This window comes from Gossypium raimondii, chromosome 3, assembly GCF_025698545.1.
Source record: "Gossypium raimondii isolate GPD5lz chromosome 3, ASM2569854v1, whole genome shotgun sequence".
Lineage (NCBI taxonomy): Eukaryota > Viridiplantae > Streptophyta > Magnoliopsida > Malvales > Malvaceae > Gossypium > Gossypium raimondii.
Genome location: NC_068567.1, coordinates 19795017 through 19812515, shown reverse-complemented (window position 1 = coordinate 19812515; position 17499 = coordinate 19795017). Strand labels below are relative to the sequence as shown.

Here is a 17499-nt window from a genome sequence, read left to right as displayed (position 1 = left end):
CACATCTCGAGGTTTGTATAAGAAAATCGGTCAACAGCATGTCCTGTACAATGCCAGGTACTTGATTGAAAATATATAGAAATATCTATTGTATTGGCCCCAGTGTGAGACAACGAACAAGGACCAAATACTAACTCATAATGCACATTGCATAGAGTTTAGGATAACCAGATTTTTAAAAATTAAAATGATTAATGCATCATATCATTAGAGGCAGACCAATTACCATCAACCATAAAAATGGAAAAAAAAAGGAACTTAATGCGAATAATAAGAGCATTCTAACTGGACATGCAAAATTGATCTTGCAACTTGTTTGATTGAGAAATCTGATAAAAGAACAGTGCTTACAGAAATATGTGGCGTATCTCATTTCACCAACTTAATAACATGTTCGATAAGAAACTTTCGTAGGTTGATTCTGGCCAAGCCATGTTGGGACAGTCCGAAAAAGGCGTCAAGTTCAAGGGAACAGAATAAGGGAAGTTTGCCACAAAAAGTACATTTGCAAAAACCATATAACTAGCTGCTATTATATCTTTCTTTATGTTCCATATAGTTAATATCTTTCACAAATAAAAAGGAGGGGAGAAAATCGTTATACTTTTAGCAATTGAAAGAGTATCCCACAAAAATTCCTATCATTCACAAGAGTATTATGAACAAGACGATGATGAAAAGAGCACGGTGCAATTAAAAGAAAATTCACTTGTATTGTCTCTACTATATTCAATAAGCAAAATATTTAAAAAAATCAACTTACATTGTCTTTCAAACTTCGACTAGCTTCTTTTTCTAGTAATCTTTCCTGATCTTCTTCTTTTCTGCCTCCACCAACTGGAGCTTCTCGATGTTGAATTCCTAAAACATCAATCGATTAACCATCAATTCAGTGAAAGAACTTGGAAATAATAGGTTGTCATTTTAATTTGGGAGTAATAGTTCCATTAAAAGAAGTATCATTATAGGCGGATAAATTTCTGCTAGTAAAGGTAGATTAAAGCAAAGAATTAGTCATACTTTTATGAAGTGTCAAGAAAAATAATGTCCTTAAAATCATGTAATTTTGTAGTGTGCATTTTGTAATCTAAACAATCAAATTTAATCTGTTATCAAATGCATTATTTAGGTGGTAAAAAATTGCATCCGGTAAGATATTTTCTAATTTTCATTATAAAATATATTACACCACATGTAAGAAATTTTGTAACCGAGTAATGTATTTAGTAAAGATCAATTAAATTTGGTCTTGTAGGTGGTAAGAAATTTTGTAATTGGGTAATGTATTCTATAACATTACAATTAAATTTAACCATCACAAATTATATTATGTAGGTGATAAGAGTTTTATAATCGAGTAAGATGTTTTATAATTTGATTTACAAAATATATTATGTAATTTACTTTGCAAAATATATTACACCCGCTTAATAACATTTGTAACACCATAATGTATTTTGTAATGTAACAATTAAATTTACTTACAAAATATTTTAGTGTAATAAAATAATCAAATAGTGATTACAAAATATATTATGTAAATTTGTTTTAGGAAATATATTAATTACAAACAAGCTGTTGGATGCGAAAAGGAGGCGCATGTCCGAACCTTAAAGAAAATATTGTTGAGAGGATAATTATAAATTCGAATATAGATCAGAAACAAATAAAGAGAATACAAGTATATATTATAATCAATGTAAGAGGATAATATATTTTATAATGAAACAATCAAATTGTGTTCATTACAAAATCATTACACAAAGTGTAAGAAATTTTGCAATAGGGTAATAAGTTTTGTAAAACAAATTACAAAATATAGTATAGCTTATTTAAGAAATTTTGTAACAAGGTAATATATTTTGAAATTAAATAATAAAATTTATTGTTGCAAAATATATTACGCATGTGTTAAGAACTTTTGCAATCGAGGTATGATATTTTGTAATTTGCTTTACAAAAATATCACACCTTATGTACGGAATTTTGTAACAAAATAATGTATTCTGTAAAGAAGTGTTAGGAATAAAGAAGTAGTTAGTTGTTAGGCAGTTGTTATTCTGTTAATAACTACTTATAATATACTGCTACTAATGTACTGCCTATTAATACCCTATGTATATTTTCTTGTTGATGTATGGAATTGAGTATTATCTCAACATGGTATCAAGAGCCATAGTGTTTCTGGCATAAATTTTTTTCTTTTTCTCTTCTCAGTGAGCTGTGCACATGGCTACAGATGGTGTTCCAGTAGATGACATGCCTCGTTACTCTAGTAACTCTGGTGCCGCGACTCATTCACCTGATTCTGGAGGTTCCAGTTTGATAACCGTTCAATATTTTGCCAAGCATGACACAATTAAACTCAGCACTCAAAACTTCTTGCTCTGGAAGCGTCAACTGCTATTGATTCTTGAAGGATATGGCCTGGAAGGGTTTGTGCTAGGCACCACAGTCTCTCCACCTGTATTGGTTTCGGGTTCTGATGGTCAACTTGTGGCGAATCTGGTGTTTCTCGTTCATCACATGCAATATAAGTTTTTGGCAGCATGGCTTTTATCCACGGTTTCTGATGATACTTTGATCCATTTAACTAAAGCTAAAACTAGTTTCGATGTTTGGACTACCATTAACAGACGGTTTGGTGCTAAGTCCAACGTCAGGCTGTCTAGTATAAGGCATGCTCTTTATTCGATCAAGAAAGCAGGTCTTTCGGTTAAAGATTATCTTTCCAAGGTTAAAACTCTAAGTGACAATCTGACCACTGCTGGGAGTCCAGTGTCTGAACAAGAACAAATCAGTGTTGTCCTGGCCGGTCTTCCTGTTAAATTTGAATCCATTCGGGTTCTTGCTACAGCTACATCTTTGAGTCTTGATCTCATCACCGAAATGCTCCTCGACTGCGAAGAACATCAGTTGAGTCAGTTATCTGAGGCACCTTTGCAAGCCAATCTGGTATCTAATACACAGGAAGGCACTTCTGAAAATTTGAAGTCCAACTCAGATTCTAGTCGTGACTCCACTCGTGGACAAAGAGGTTCAGGTCGTCGATGGTCTCATCGTTGTGCTCGTGGCTCGGGTTGAGGGTGGTCTAGATCTCGACCCCAATGTGAGTTGTGTGGTAAAATTGGACATTTGGTGCAAACATGTTATCATCGTTTTGATGAAAATTTTTCTGGTCCTGATTCGAGTTCATCGGTGGCTGTCAACTATCATCAATTCCATGATGCTCCTACAAATTGTTGTCTCTGCCAGAGCAATTGTCATACGTGTCCATCTTATTCGACGAATTGTCACTCTACAATGCCAAGTCAAATGTGGTACCCGACTCCGGTGCAACCAATCATATCACCCCGAATGTTACTGGTCTACAAGATACCTCAACTTACACAGGTACCAACAAGGTCTCCATGGGTAATGGTGAGTTAGTGTCCATTGCTAATATTGGTTCTTCAGCCTTTATAGCTGGGTCTCGATTGTTGCATCTAAAGAATGTACTGCATGTTCCCTCTATCTGTAAAAATTTACTTTCTGTAGGATAGTTTGCAAGAGATAATGCAGTCTATTTTGAATTTCATCCTTTTCTATGCTTTGTGAAGGACATACAGATAGGAGTGATCTTACTGGAGGGCCACATGCATAATGGCTTGTATAGATTTGATGTTTCTCCTTCCAATTCATGGCGTCTCCTCTCCACCAACAGCTTCGAGTCTCCTAGTGTTTGCAATGTTCAGATGGCCTCCTCTGCTGAAGTATGGTATGACAGGCTTGGACATCCGTGTCCCAGTACTCTTGCACGTGTTCTAAAGTCTTGTGATGTTACATTCAAGCACAACAAGCTACATTCTGTCTGTACACCTTGCCAGATAGGCAAGGCTCACAAACTGCCGTTTAGCACCTCTCGGACAGTATATTCAGCTCCATTTGAGTTAGTAGTGTCTGATGTTTGGGGACCCTCCCATGTGACTTCAAATGGCTGTGCTTACTATGTGTCCTTTATAGATATGTACAGTAGGTTTACTTGGTTGTACTTTCTCAAATCGAAGAATGAAGTTTTTCACTGTTTTCTTAATTTTCACAAAATGGTTCAAGTACAATTTGGTGTAACCATCAAAATGTTGCAGACAGATGGAGGGGGTGAGTATCGATCCTTGTCCAACACTCTAGCTAGTCTGGGAATTCGACATCGAGTTACATGCCCACACACGTCAGAATAGAACGGAGTAGCTGAACGCAGGCACCGTCACATAGCTGATATGGGACTAACGTTACTAGCTCATGCTTCAATCCCTTTAGAATATTGGTTGTCTGCCTTCTCGCATGTAGTCCATCTTGTCAACAGGTTACCAACACCTGTTTTGGAGCACAAAACTCCCTATGAAAAATTGTTTAAAGCTAGACCAGACTACTCTCAGCTAAAGGTCTTTGAGAGCGCTTGTTTTCCATACCTTCGACCTTTTCAGCAACATAAGCTCCAGTTTCGGTCTCAACAGTGTGTGTTTCTTGGACTGAGTTCTAACCAGAAGGGGTACAGATGTCTGGCTCCAGATGGCCGAGTTTATGTTTCAAGACATGTGGTATTCAATGAGACACTGTTTCCATTTCAGACTGGGTTTGTCTCGTCAAGGACTGCCACAAGTGCCAGGTTTTGTTATCACCAGTCTGCTGTCCCAATAGTTCGCCCGAATGACCCGTTGGTCCAAAGACCATTGCGTGCACCTGAAGCTCCTCTTGGTTCCACGTCCCCACAATCTTCACGGTGTCACAGTCCTACAGTCACAGGTCTGTATCAAGGGGTTCGGATAATGAGGTCGATTCCACCATGTCTCCATCTACTGTACAGATATCCCCTCAGGTATTCCCTACTGCCAACAGACACCCCATGTGCACTCGGTCAAAGAATGGAATCTTCAAGCCCAAGGTTTTTTCTACTATTACTGAAGAGAAGGAACCAATCACTATTGATGAAGCTTTCAAAAGCACTGCCTGGACTGCAGCTGCACATACTGAGTATCAAGCCTTGCTGGTAAACAAAACGTGGGACCTTGTCACATTACCTGAAGGGCATCGAGCAGTAGGATGCAAATGGGTCTTCAGAGTTAAACGTCATGCTGATGGGACAGTCGCTCGCTACAAAGGTCGGTTGGTGGTCAAAGGTTATTTACAGGAAGCAGGGGTTGATTTTTTTGAGACTTTCAGTCCAGTGATCAAGCCAACGACGATCAGAGTGATCTTGTCTCTCGCAGTGTCTCGAGGGTGGTCTCTCAGACAAATCAATGTGAACAATGCGTTTCTGAATGGAGACCTGAATGAAGAAATTTATATGACTCAACCACTAGGGTTTGAGCAACACCCAGTTGATGGTAGACCTCTCATTTGCAAATTGCGAAAGGCTCTCTACAGGTTGAAACAGGCCCATCATGCGTGGTTTCAGAAGCGACAAAAGTTCCTGGTAACGACTAATTTTGTTGCATCTAAGGCTGACAGTTCCCTTTTCATTCGACAAGAAGGATCTCAAGTTCTTTATGTTCTCATATATGTCGTCGATATAATAAATACTGGCACTAACTCTTCTGCTATTGATGAGTTTGTAAAAAGTCTTGATGTTCAGTTTTCCTTGAAAGATTTCGGTCCTCTAAATTATTTTCTGGGGATCGAAGTAACATACACTTCGAATTGCGTGTTGTTTAGCTAGAAAAAGTACATTCTGAAGCTACTTCGACGAGCTTCCATGGACATATCCAAGTCTTCTCCCACGCCAATGGTAACTACATGTCAGTTGTCAGTTAATGAAGGGAATCCAATAGAGAATGAGAGTATGTTCAGGAGTATTGTGGGAGCCCTACAGTATGTAGTCATAACAAGGCTGGATATTGCGTTTTCAGTTAACAAGGTATGTCAATACATGCACAAGCCTCTCGATACACACTTCAAAACCATAAAACGGATTCTACAATACCTACGAGGGACACTAGAGTATGGACTACAGTTCATTCGCAACTCCAAACTTATTCTTGAGGGCTACTCTGATGCAAGTTGGGGTTCAGACATTGATGACAGGCGATCCACATCAGGTTTTTGTGTTTTCTTTGGTGGGAATCCAATCTCTTGGAGCTCCAGGAAGCAAAGAGTGGTATCAAGATCCATAGCAGAGGCTGAATATCGTAGCTTAGCTCATGTTACTGCAGAAATAGAATGGATTCGATCATTGCTGAAAGAACTTGGTATTGAGGTTCGAAGCAAGACGTTGGTTTGGTGTGACAGTTCCGCTGCCATTGCTGTAGCAAACAATCTGGTCATGCATTCTAAATTCAAACACGTAGAGCTAGACTTATTTTTTGTAAGGGAAAATGTGGTAAATGGCTCGCTCCAAGTTGGTCACATCTCTAGCCAAGAGCAAGTGGCTGATGTTTTGACTAAACCATTATCTGCAGGGCTGTTTGAAAAGTTCAGAAAGAAACTTAGAGTAATTCCTATAGAAAGTCGTGATGTACAGCAGTAAGGGCAAATCAGGAACGAAGGAAGTCAAGATGCATGGGCCATGTTAGGAATAAAGAAGTTGTTAGTTGTTAGGCAGTTGTTATTCTGTTAATAACTGCTTATAATATAATGCTGCTAATGTACTGCCTATTAATACCCTATGTATATTTTCTTGTTGATGTATGGAATTGAGTATTATCTCAACAAGAAGAATCAAATTTGGCTGTTACAAAAATATATTACGTAGGGGATAAGAAATTTTGTAATCAGTAAAATATTTTATGATTTGTGTGACAAAATATAAAAAAATATTGGTAAATTATAAACTGGGGGAGGGAAATGATACGACTAAACCTTGAGAACATAATTCTTTCGCCCATTTTGTCATTTGCATTGTTAATTACAAATTTTGTAATGATGTAATAAGTTTGTTATGAATTATTACTTGATAGGTAAAAGTTTACCCTAAGTTTTTGTCCCAAAGCTTACCATGGAAGCTCTTAAGGGATTGACTTGTTTATATGTAAGTTTCTATTTTGGGACTGTATTTAAAAAAGTTTAATTGAAAATTTTAGTTTTATTAAAAATATATATTCATTTTGAAACTCTACACAAGGCTTTGTTTAGTAGAGTAAAATAAAAATTGGAATTAGGGATGTAAAATTAAAAGGGTAGACAATTAGAAGGATGAAAATATAATTTTCCTTTTCATAAGTTTGCTTAGAAGGAAAGATGGAAAAATGAAAAAGGAAATAATTTTCTTCTTATCCATTACATGGTAGAGTTGAAAAATGAAAAGAAAGAAAATAAACCATTTGAAAAATACATAATTTTGAATTAACATACACATCTTTCTCATTTTCTCTCCTTTCATCTATTCAATTTGGAAATATTGATTTTTATTCATTCGGATGGAAAATGATCATCTCTACTCTTTTCTTTTCTCTCACTTTTCTTCCTAACCAAGCATACTCAAGATTTATTTTCTTTCCACTTTTTCATCCAACCAAGCACACCCTAAAGGAGGTCTTTCTCATCAATTTGTTTCTAAGTGTAACCCATTTATTTTCAGGTATTAGTTTCTTTTTTTTTTTTGAAAGTTGTGGATTTAATCCATATACTTTAATTTAGTTCTTTTTAATTCTTATACTTTTCAAATTTTAAAATTCCAGTTCTTACCAAACGGCAATTGTTAAACTCATTAAGTTAAGTCATGCTATTTTCGAATTCATCTAATGTGATAAACATATTATCAAATATGTAATGTTATGTCAACTTGTTATTTTCACATATTACTCATTAAAAATCTAATTAATGGATTATTGATTGTCATTTGCATTAAGACTAAAATTTCAAAATTCAAAAGCATAGGGACTTAAAATGATCCAATTAGAAAATATGAACTAAATATATAACTATACACATAATACATGATTAGTAATAGAATTTAACCAAACAAATTTGAATGATACTTGTTTGAGTCGGACTAAAATTTCAAAATTAGAAAAATAAAGGGACTAAAATTAACTAATTAAAAATACAAAGATTAAAATTAATCAAATTAAAGTATAAGGACTAAATCATATTAGTAGCTAATAGTAACTTTTTTTAAGTACAGGATTAATAACAAAGGTTAATCTTATTTCATATTAGGCTATTCACTATTTTCCTTAATCAGTTTATTCAAACAAAACAACCTTGTACAAAATTGTCTCTGTTCTTTAAACTATTTAGGGTTTTTTTCATGTTATTCTCATCATTTTCTTTAAGGTAAAGTACAAAATGGTGATTAAAGTATTGTTCGCATTTTATTTTAGTAAATAATTTTTAAAGTTGTTTTACTTAGGTGACTAAACTATTTGAAATCAAAATTTTGGTCACTGAATATTAATGATCTTTTGAAATTTAACGAAAGTACTAATGTGAGATTTTTATTGGTATAATAATAAATTTAGTTCTATAATGTTTACACATTTTATTTAGTTGATCCTACATATAAAATTAAAAAAACTCTCAATGTTTATAAAATTTATCATTTTAATTTAAATTCTAAAATATTCAATAAACTTAACTCTCAATGTTTACAAAATATTCTTAAAATTTACATATGAAAATAATAGATGATGCTTATTTCGATTATTCAATCATAATTTTTTGTCAAAAAATCATAAATTTGTTATCATTATTTTTCTCTTGGATGAGATAAAATAATGTCAATATTGCAATTTCATTTTTTATCGCATGCGGTCCAATAAAAGTAACAAAAGTGAATTGAATTAAAATTCTACAGAAATATAACAAAATCACAGTAATGGTCCTACAAAATCTGGAACATGTAGAGAATGAAAAAGTAGAGGTGAGGGATTAAGAAGGTATTTTAGGGGAGTTTGGGGGGTACCCAATAGCTTCATCTCCCTTTAGCTGTTCTTTCCGAGCCTTTCTAACATCTGTATCATTAGTATTTCTTGCCACGGCTGGCTGATATGGCTTGAATCTCCTCTTTGGAGCACCACAAACTGCAAAATCCCATTAAAAAAAACAATGGTACAACTACAAGTTAGCACAATATTTGAATTTTCATTTGCCGAGCTAAAAAATCAAATTTTGTCATTTTATAAATATTGAGGGCTAAATATGTTAAATTTTTAAGAATTTGAACTAAAATCATAAATATTATAAATATTAATTTATTAAATCTAAGATCAATTTAATAAAATGTATAAATATTAAAAGGCTAAACTTATTATTATATAAATAAAAAAATCCATGTTAACATTTTTGTCACATTTCATATCGCTATTAAAATTCGATTTTATTTCAAATAACTGATTGATAAAAATAAAATGGTGTGACCAAAGAACAAGTGGGTAAAGAAAATGGCAGTGAAAATTGCGGTTATTATAGAGTCCAATTTCATGTGAGATATATAGGTCTTCGTAGGTCATTAGGTTGCGACAAAAGTTGTAATTACAAATTGGACGGAAAGCTAATGATCCGTAATGAGAGATGGAAAATGGAAAACCAGAAATAATTATTCGGCCTTTTGCTAAATGGACGGCTAAGCTTTACAAATTGTTAGTGATAAAAGTTATTTCTTTTTGACAATCTAAAAAGGCTGGTTTGAATGGATCAATTTGTACGAATTTGATGACTGCTCTTTCCAGTTCAACTGGATCCTTGCTTAATGTAATAATTAGAAAAATGAAAGAAACATGCGTAGAATGGGGAAATAATTGGCCGGGAGAGAGGGTCAACCAATACAGGAGAAAGCAAAGCGCAGCGCAGGGCTCGAGAGTGACTAAATGGGGACACAATTATTGAGATTCTCACACGTCATTCAAGCCATCTCATATCTCTTCTTTCGATTTTTAGGTAAATTGCATTCTGCTAAAACTCGTTTTAATTAATCAAATTCTGAGAATCTTACCTCATTAAATATCATCTCCAATTTAGCGTAAATAATTTAAATTTAAAAATAGTTTAATTACAATTTGAAAAGACTTTCAATTTGAATTCTTCGTATACTTTACATAAGATATTTTGACTCTCAAATTAATGAAGCTGAGAAAAAGGTTGATTAATATAATATTAATTTAAAAACATTTAATGACGTTCTTAAAAAGCTACATAATATCTTAAATGAAAACTTTTTCCAATATATATTCTTCATTCACAATCTTGGTACATCGAACTCTTCACAGCTGGCTGTTGAACAGGTTTCTTTTTCTTTACTTTCTTTGTGTTTTTAGTTTCTCGCTCTCTTTCATGTCTCGGCCTTCCGTTTTTTGCTTTTGCGCTATAGGTTTGTGGTGAGGGTGCTAACAGGTGTTTGTGCTATGGATTTCGGTCCAAACTGAGGTGGGTTCGGGTGTAAGAAATGGCTGGTTTCTTCTATCTAGGTGGACGACAAGACGAAGATAAAGAGGAGAACCTGAATTTGTACAGAAACGAGGAGATCTGCAACAAAGGGTTCGAGATATGGCCACACTATAATTATTACCAGCAGCAGCAAAATGTGAATAATCAGTCCTTTGGAGCGGGTCCTAGTCGAAGAACTAGCGGCCTTAACCTCTCGGATGAGTGGTCTTCGAGATCAGTAGGGTTTACGGACATGAGACAAGGAGGCATCAACTGCCAAGACTGTGGAAACCAGGCTAAGAAAGATTGTGCCCATTTGAGATGCAGGACTTGTTGCAAAAGCCACGGCTTCCAGTGCCAAACTCACGTTAAGAGTACTTGGGTTCCTGCTGCTAGAAGGCGAGAGAAGCAACCACAGAATCCACAACAACAACAACAGTTTCGAGGAGAGAATCAAGGTGATCGATCCCCTCTTCCCTCTCTTGACTGCTTTACCTTTTTTGCCACTGTTTGCTGGTGTGAAATTGACGAATAAGTCTCATAATGGTCATAAAAAAGATGTTCCAAGAATACTCATTTTTAATCTTGTTGGAGTTTGAAAATTAGGGTTGGAACTGGCTCAATTCCCCTCAGAAGTGAATTCTCCAGCAGTCTTCCGCTGTGTAAAAGTAAACGCTATGGACGAAGTAGATGAGGATCAGTTGGCTTATCAAACGGCTGTGAATATTGGAGGGCATGTATTCAAGGGAATTCTATACGATCAAGGCCCTGAAAACCATTAAACCCCTTTGTTTTTCGCATATTCACCAACTTTTTTATACGTAGCCAGATCAGCCATTTAAATAGACGTGCATGGATGCGATGATGACTTGCTGCTAGAATGGAAACCATTAGCTAATTAGCCAATAAATTTCAGTGCTGCTCAACCATGCGCATGTTATTTATGTTATCTTTAGTCTCAGACTAATGATATAAACTAAGGTAGATGCTTCATTTTGGTAGGCTTGTAGACTTATCACATGGAGAAGAATTAGAAATTAGGATTATGAAACTTCCCTAAGTTTTGTAGTTTCTGAACATGTACTCTGATGAGATTTCTCATTTGATGTTTTCACAGCTTTCAGTTGTATTATTATTTGGGATAAACGAAATTACAAGGGACAGAGGAGATGATCATGTTACTTGTACCGTTTGACCATCTCACACTGATGATACTGATCCTGGTCAGAAATTAATGGATGTTTTTTTTCATCCTCTATCTCAGTTTTGCGGATGTTGGATTCATTTTCAGAAACTGGAACTTGACTGGATATTATTATTATTCTTATTCTTATTATGGGTAAACTATATAAATAGTTATTAGTCTATATTTTATTTTATCATTTAGGTTTAAAAATTTTTATTTTAGTGAGTAACATTATCAAAATTTAATATTTTGTTCCTCTACTGTCAAATCACTAACGGAGTATTGGCCTAGTTATTTTTCACTAGCATAGTAATAAATTTATTTTAATATTTGTAAATTTTATCAATTTAGTCTTAATTCTAAAATAAGTTAACAAATTTAACCCTCAGCTATACCCATTATGTCAATTTATTCTTAATTCTTAAAAATTAATTTTTAAATTTTTATTTTTATGAAAAATACATACAAAATTATAAATACTGCAGCAAAACAAGCGTTACAAACGCCGCTAAAGGGCATGACCTTTAGCTGTGCTTTTATCATGAAAGCCGCTATAGAGAATGACTTTTAGCGGCTTTTTTTTTTCACAAACGCCGCTAAAAGTACGGTACTTTTAGCGGCGTTTATGAAAAAACGCCACTAACTTAGGCAGATTTGTAACATTCAATTTTCATCCATATACAACCCTTCCTGTAGTATGAAATCCAACTAAAAACAACAAATCTAAATGATACTTCAAATTCAACAAAAGATATATGATATAAATTGATAACTGAAATATTCTTACAATAATGTTAAAAATATTCTTACAATAAGAAAACAAATGTCTAAGACGGCAGATTTTGCAACTGCTGAAACATCTTCATCATATTCTGAAGCTGTAGCTAGAGTGCGTCGTACTTTCTGCTCTGCTCTGCCTCCCTCGCCGCTGTCTCCGCTTTAAGTTGTAGCTAGAGTTCTTCATATTTTCTTTGAACCTCAGCTTCTCTCGATGCTGCCTCCTCTTTAAGTTGAGCAATTTGCTCAACTGTGCTCGCTTGCATCTGAGCCATCTGGTCTCTTAACCTTTGAACTTCAGCTTGAGCCTGACTCCTCGAAGGCATGTATTGCTGCGAGCTGATGGTAAGCACTATGAGGATAAACCGAATTAGTCGTTGAAGAGGTTCCACTAGGTGTGCACTCTCCATGGAAAATCCATTTTTTATACCCCCGAATAACCCATCAACAATTAGATGTTCGTAGACAACTTCACGAAAATGCCAATTGATGTTGCCACACTTCTTACATGGGCAAAGAATCATATTCTCTTGGCTTGCATTTTGAAATGCAAAATTTAGAAAAGTTTATACTCCATTTCGATAGTCGTTGCTTACCCTTGACAAATTCATCCAAGTCTTATCCATTTCGTAGTTCTTGAAAGTCTAAAGTTGACAATAAATTACACGGGTAAGTTGTTTATTTATAAGTATATTAAAATAAATTTAAATAATGATCAAAATTATTATACTGATAAAAAAATATTTATAAGTTTTAAAAACATTTAAAAATATTAAATATTAAAATAGAACATTATTAATATAAAAATTAATTAGTATTAAATATATACTTTTAGTCAAAAGATAGTATTTAATCATATAATAAGTTAATATTTTTGGTCAAAATATTGAAAAATCTTGTTAATATTTAAATAGCAAAATTACAAGTTCAAATAGTGCAACTAATTGATTGCAAAAAAAAATGCACAAGTTCAAAATGTACAGAATAAACTTGAAAATTTATAGACTAAAATGGAAATTCAAAAACCCTTCGAAATTAGGCTAAAATGGGTTTACTACATCCACTGTTTACTACATGAGTTCATTGCTTCTATAAACTCAAATTAGACATTGTTGAGGAAATATAACACATTCTGATAAAGTAACAGGCTAATGGATACAAAAAGTTAATTCAATGAGCACTTCAAAATAATTCTCTCCATGGTATGTAAAGATACCAAATTCCTAAATAAAATAGTCCCAACTACAAAGATACCAAATTCAAATGTAAATTTAAAAAAATGAAAAAAAAAAAGAAAATAAAAGATTAACTAACCTTCTGGTTATCTAGGCTTTCTGTGTACTACTTTAGTGTATGAAAGCTACCAAATGTGCCAGCTGAGCAGGAATTCCTCCAACAAAATTGGAATCACACTAACTTTATGATCTGTCACAATTTCATTCAAAGATTGCTTCAAACTTCTCAACTTGCTTAATTCAAAGAATTTTTGCACTTATATTTTATATATCCCTTTGTTCTAATATATTCTACTTTTGAACTTGATTGTCTATCTGAGTTTCACATAATGAGGTTCATGGAAACAAAAACCGTCATTAAGTTTGAGAGAAAGGGATATTGTGTTATTACAAAAACCATCATAATATCACTAAGTTCTATACTCTTCCCTCATCAAGCTTTACACCAGACACCAGCTCTCATGAGCAAAGAATACTGACTTGCACTAACGAGTATCCACCAGAAAGATAAGATTTCCTTCGGTTCTATTATACTTTGGAGGTTAGCCAGCCAAATTAAGTAATATGATAAATATGAGGTTTGGCACCAACTCCAGTTTATGTCTCTTTTGAAGGATCAGTATAATGATTTCGCAGAAATTTCCAATTTTTGAACTGTCAAAAAAGTTTAGCAGTTGAAAGTCAGGATTAGGGTTGAAGAAAATTGAGGAATGGACCTCTAATTTTCCAATTCTAAAAGCGATAACTTCAAGTTGCAGATTGAAAAAGGGAGAACCATAATCTACTTTCTCATCTATTTAAAAATAGAGTATTTCTGTTTCTTTTTGAAAGTCAATCAGTGTCTGTTGATTATGAGTGTTCATATTCAAATATTTCAATATTATAAATTCATAAACATGAATAAAATCCTAGCAGGTTGAAGCAGTCTAAAGGCAGCCTTAGTCAACGATAAAAAAATATGTTAAAAAAACAAGGTTGCGAAGTCACATTAACACAGGTTCAACAAAATAACTAAAGAAAATAAAATATTGAAATTTGAAATAAACAACCAAACAATGGAGCAATAATGACTAGAAATACTAACAAACAAGAAGCAAAAACCCTAATTAGCTAAAAGAGAAAAAGTTTGAAGGGGAGTAAAAAGAATCTAAATGAGGGAAAAATGGAGAAGAAAGAGGACGATGACTCACTGATCAGAGGAAGAACAAGAAACTGGCAAAGAAAAGAGTTAATAACGAATAGAGCCGAACGCAAATGAATCCAAGAATATGATGATGACCAAGAGGGTGTGTGGTAGAAGAACGTCGGCGACAGAGGAAGCAATAGACAAGTGGAGTAGAGGTGGTGAGCAGCAAGTAGTTAGGGATTTGTTAGGTATATGGGAGATGGGAATAAGGGCTAAGCGGAGGGGAGGACAGGCTCAAGTTAGTATATTAGTATAAAAACTAAAAATAATAAAAAAATATTTAGTATTAAAAAATAGGGTTGGACCGAAGTAAAAAAATTGCAACCTAAAGCTCGGCCTGTTCTAAAAAATGAGTCTCGTTTTTTTATTCAAACTCATTTTTCGTATAGACCTTCAAGCCTGGTCGAATGGCTCTATCCGTGATTAGATCTACTTGCGATTTACGGAAAAGCAAAGGTGAAAGCAAATTGCTCCTTATGGGAAAAGTTAGGGTTTTCATTTTTGGACTTAGGCCCATATTGGTCGAGTAAATTTAGCCCTTCTATTTTTTAGGTTTTAAAATTTAGGTTAAGCTTATTTAAATTTTTTTTATTACATTTATTGGTATGACATTTCGAAATAAAAAAAATATTCAATTAATAGCAATATAACTAAAACAATCACGTCGTTTTAACAAAATAATATTAATAATGTTAGATATAAATTTTGAAATCTGAAAAGTATAAGAACCTATGACGTACTTTAATCCCAAATTAAAACAAAAAAAATAGTTGAAATCAATGAGAAAAAAAAATGAAACTTTAGGGTTTTGATTCAATTACTTACAACAAAGATACCGCAATCAGTTTGGAGAGAAAAAAGCTTTTAAAGTTTTCACCCTACTTTCAAATGGCCTTATATGGGTTTTCATTGTTAAAGAGATAGGGTTTTCGATTAGTTAGGGGAAATTGCGGTAAAGAAATTGGGGAGGAAAAATGATTTCTTGATCAGTTAAGGTTTTCAATCAGTTAGGGGATTTGGGAAAAATTTTGAGGAAATCTGATTTGGGGAAGAAAATGGAATTTCGGCGTTTAAGTCAAATGTGATTTGGGGAAGAAAATGATACCGTTTAAGTCAAATTGGTATTTCAATATTTGCGGCTCTTATAAAAAAACACCATTAATTGTATAACTTTTGTGGCGTTTTCAGCAAAAACGCCACTAAAAAATTAAATTCCTGTAGTGAAACGGCGCCGTTTTGAAAATTTTTAATACATAATTGCGGCGTTTTTTGTCCAAACCCGCTATTGCTTACCTTTTGCGGCATTTTTCTCATAAACGCCGCTAATGATTGACTTTTTTTACAATTTTATATTTAATTATTATATAATTCATATCAATTTTAAATAAATAATTTTGAAAATTTAAGTAATATTTAAAAGAATTAGATAAATTTTAAAATTTTTATATAGTTTTTTATGTAAGAAAACAAAAACAAAATATGAAAAAAAAAAGCTTTAAAAACTATAATGATAATTTTAATATATTAAAATTCATATTATCTCTTTTACAATTATATAATAAATTATTTAATATATAAATTAAAAACTTAATCAGTCATATACCCAAAACACTTTAAAATTATTTTAAATAATAGTATTTTAAATTTTTCATTTTAACATATATTTTCTATGTCTTTATTTTCAAATTTTTCTATGTGTCATTAATTTTTTTGAAGATTTTAAATATTAAATTAAAAATAAGTTGTATTTTAATTAATACATAGAAACTAGTTAAATAATAAATAGAAGACGATGAAAGAGTGCATGAGTAGTCGAAAAGAATACATGATGGCCACTTGGATGATGGGTGAGAATACAGGGAGCAAATCGGTGTTGTTTTGTTTAAAATCAGACCCTAAACACTAAACATAAACCCTAAGCCCCTAAATCATAAACTTTAAACCCTAAACCCTAAGCCCCTAACCCCTAAACCATAACCACTAAACCATAAATCCTAAACACTAAACCATAAACCTACACCCTAAATCGTAAACACTAAACTCTTAACACTAAATCATAAACCCTAAACCTTAAACCTCAAAATATAAATCTATACCCTAAACCCTAAATATATATTACAAGGGACAAAAGTAATTAAAAAAGAATCTTATTGCTTACCTAAACCCTAAAATAAATTGATTTTTTATCATTTTATCAAAAATCCTAACCCTTAAACCCTAATAGCTTAACCCCTAAAATCATGAATAGTACTAAGGCCCTAACTATAAAACCATAAACCATAAACTCTAAACCATAAACCCTAAACTCAAAACTCTAATCCCAAAATAATAAACATTATATCATAAACCTTAAAATCCTAAACCATAAACATTAAACCTTAAATAATAAACCCTAAACCCTAAAATAAAATGATTTTTTATGGCATTTTTGATAAAAATGCCGCTAATGCCACTAAAGCTCGAGAACAAACGAGGTCGTTTTCTTAACTTTTTTATTGCGTTTTACAAAAAACGCCACTAATGCTCGATCTATAGCGGCATTTTTCAACAAGCGCCGCTAATTCTCAATCTATTTCGATGTTTTTAAAAAAAAGCAAAGCTAATGCCACTAAAGCTCAACAACAAACGACGTCGTTTTGCTCAACTTTTTTGTGGCATTTTTTCGAAAAATGCCGCTAATGCTCGATCTATAGAGGCGTTTTTCGACAAAGTGCCGCTAATTCTCGATTTATTGCAGCATTTTTTAAAAAGCGCTGCCAATGCCACTAAAGCTCAAC

At 33.3% G+C, this 17499-nt stretch overlaps 1 protein-coding gene across 1 annotated transcript; it reads left to right on the top strand.

Moving 5' to 3' along the window:
• Positions 1-10158: 10158 nt before the first annotated feature.
• On the top strand, positions 10159-11596 carry LOC105793811 (protein SHI RELATED SEQUENCE 5). Its single transcript, XM_052628183.1, has 2 exons — positions 10159-10796; positions 10945-11596. The coding sequence occupies exons 1-2, from the start codon at positions 10358-10360 to the stop codon at positions 11118-11120; spliced, it is 615 nt and encodes a 204-aa protein (XP_052484143.1). The 5' UTR covers positions 10159-10357; the 3' UTR covers positions 11121-11596.
• Positions 11597-17499: the final 5903 nt, after the last annotated feature.

What these genes read in the sequence shown, in the direction of transcription:
- LOC105793811 (XM_052628183.1), top strand. Translation starts at nt 10,358, where the DNA reads ATGGCTGGTTTCTTCTATCTAGGTGGACGACAAGACGAAGATAAAGAG. An exon ending in GTTTCGAGGAGAGAATCAAG is followed by an intron (nt 10,797 to 10,944) that starts GTGATCGATCCC and finishes TTTGAAAATTAG; the next exon opens with GGTTGGAACTGGCTCAATTC.